Source organism: Sesamum indicum, linkage group LG6, assembly GCF_000512975.1.
Source record: "Sesamum indicum cultivar Zhongzhi No. 13 linkage group LG6, S_indicum_v1.0, whole genome shotgun sequence".
NCBI classification, from domain to species: Eukaryota; Viridiplantae; Streptophyta; class Magnoliopsida; order Lamiales; family Pedaliaceae; genus Sesamum; species Sesamum indicum.
In genome coordinates this window covers 23,827,285-23,828,383 of record NC_026150.1, presented here as the reverse complement: position 1 = coordinate 23,828,383, position 1,099 = coordinate 23,827,285, and the positions used below count along the sequence as shown (strand labels likewise).

General features: G+C 40.1%; 1 protein-coding gene across 2 annotated transcripts in view; it reads right to left on the bottom strand.

The window, feature by feature from the left end:
- LOC105165666 (glutathione gamma-glutamylcysteinyltransferase 1) overlaps positions 1-713 on the bottom strand; it is a 5,834-nt gene extending 5,121 nt beyond the window's left edge. Inside the window, exon 1 of one of the 2 annotated variants that reach the window (XM_020694551.1) lies at positions 540-713. In XM_020694551.1, the coding sequence (XP_020550210.1) occupies positions 540-614 (75 nt within the window). In that variant the 5' untranslated portion in view covers positions 615-713. The remainder of the gene's footprint in view (positions 1-539) is intronic. The other variant, XM_011084745.2, reaches the window with a different exon arrangement.

Here is a 1,099-nt window from a genome sequence, read left to right as displayed (position 1 = left end):
TCTACCATGGAGCCAACTGGTTTCACACCAGGAGACCAACATCCGGAGCAACTCAAACTATATTATAAGATAGCAATAACTGAGATTAGAGAAATCAAGACCTTCTCTTGAATATATTTGCCTAGATATCACAATTTTCATTCTTGATAACTGATTTATTAATGAAGCCTGAAGATAATCACAGATAGATTTATTATAAAGGTAGTTACCGGAGCCAGATTTACAATAGTCCATCACGACATCCCCCTTCCAACTACTACTCCCTTCCATGCAGATAAACAGTATCTCTAACTTCTTGAGCCAACAGAGCCCGGAATTCCAATAAGACTAACTACGGACATGATTCTAGTTTCTTAACACGTATCGCTTGAAGTTCCAACTAACAAATCTGCTAACAGCTAACCAACATATTTTGTCATTTCAAAATCACACAACTAGCACATCTTCAAATACACATCAACCCAGAGTCTGGTAAATGATATCCAAGCAAACAAAACCACAAGCAATCACATCAACAAAAAAAAGGACCACGGGAATACCTTGCCTTCGGAAGAAGCAAAATCAATGGCAGGAGGCGAAGGCAGGACACGCCTGTACAAACCTGCCATCGCCATCTGCACGCGCAAAAATTACCTCACTGCGCGCGAATTAGGGTTTTTTTTCCCTGAATTGTGATTACTTACGCGCCCCGCGTAAATAAACCGTTTAAAAAACGGGAATGGTGCGAGTTCATATATTCGTTGAAACGGACGAATTGACTGCGGTAGAAGTCATCGTATTACGGTGACCCCTAAGGGTAGATTTGTCCAAATCTACCTACATTAGCCGTTGATTAGTCAAAAAGGGGAATTATTGGTCCACTAAAGTTGGGCTTATGGGCTGAGAGAAGCTCTGATTATTTGAGGCCCGGCCCAATTATAGGCCTGCCCTAAATTAGCATTCCCCGTTTTATTTTGACTCGATATAAGACCTTAAAAAATAAAAAGAAATTTTGAAAATGATAACTAATATTTTCAAATTTGGATCGGACTAGCCAGTTTAATCAGGAATCAGACCTGCAATTCAAGGTGTACAATGGGTTGGGTCGTTTAGGATCAGT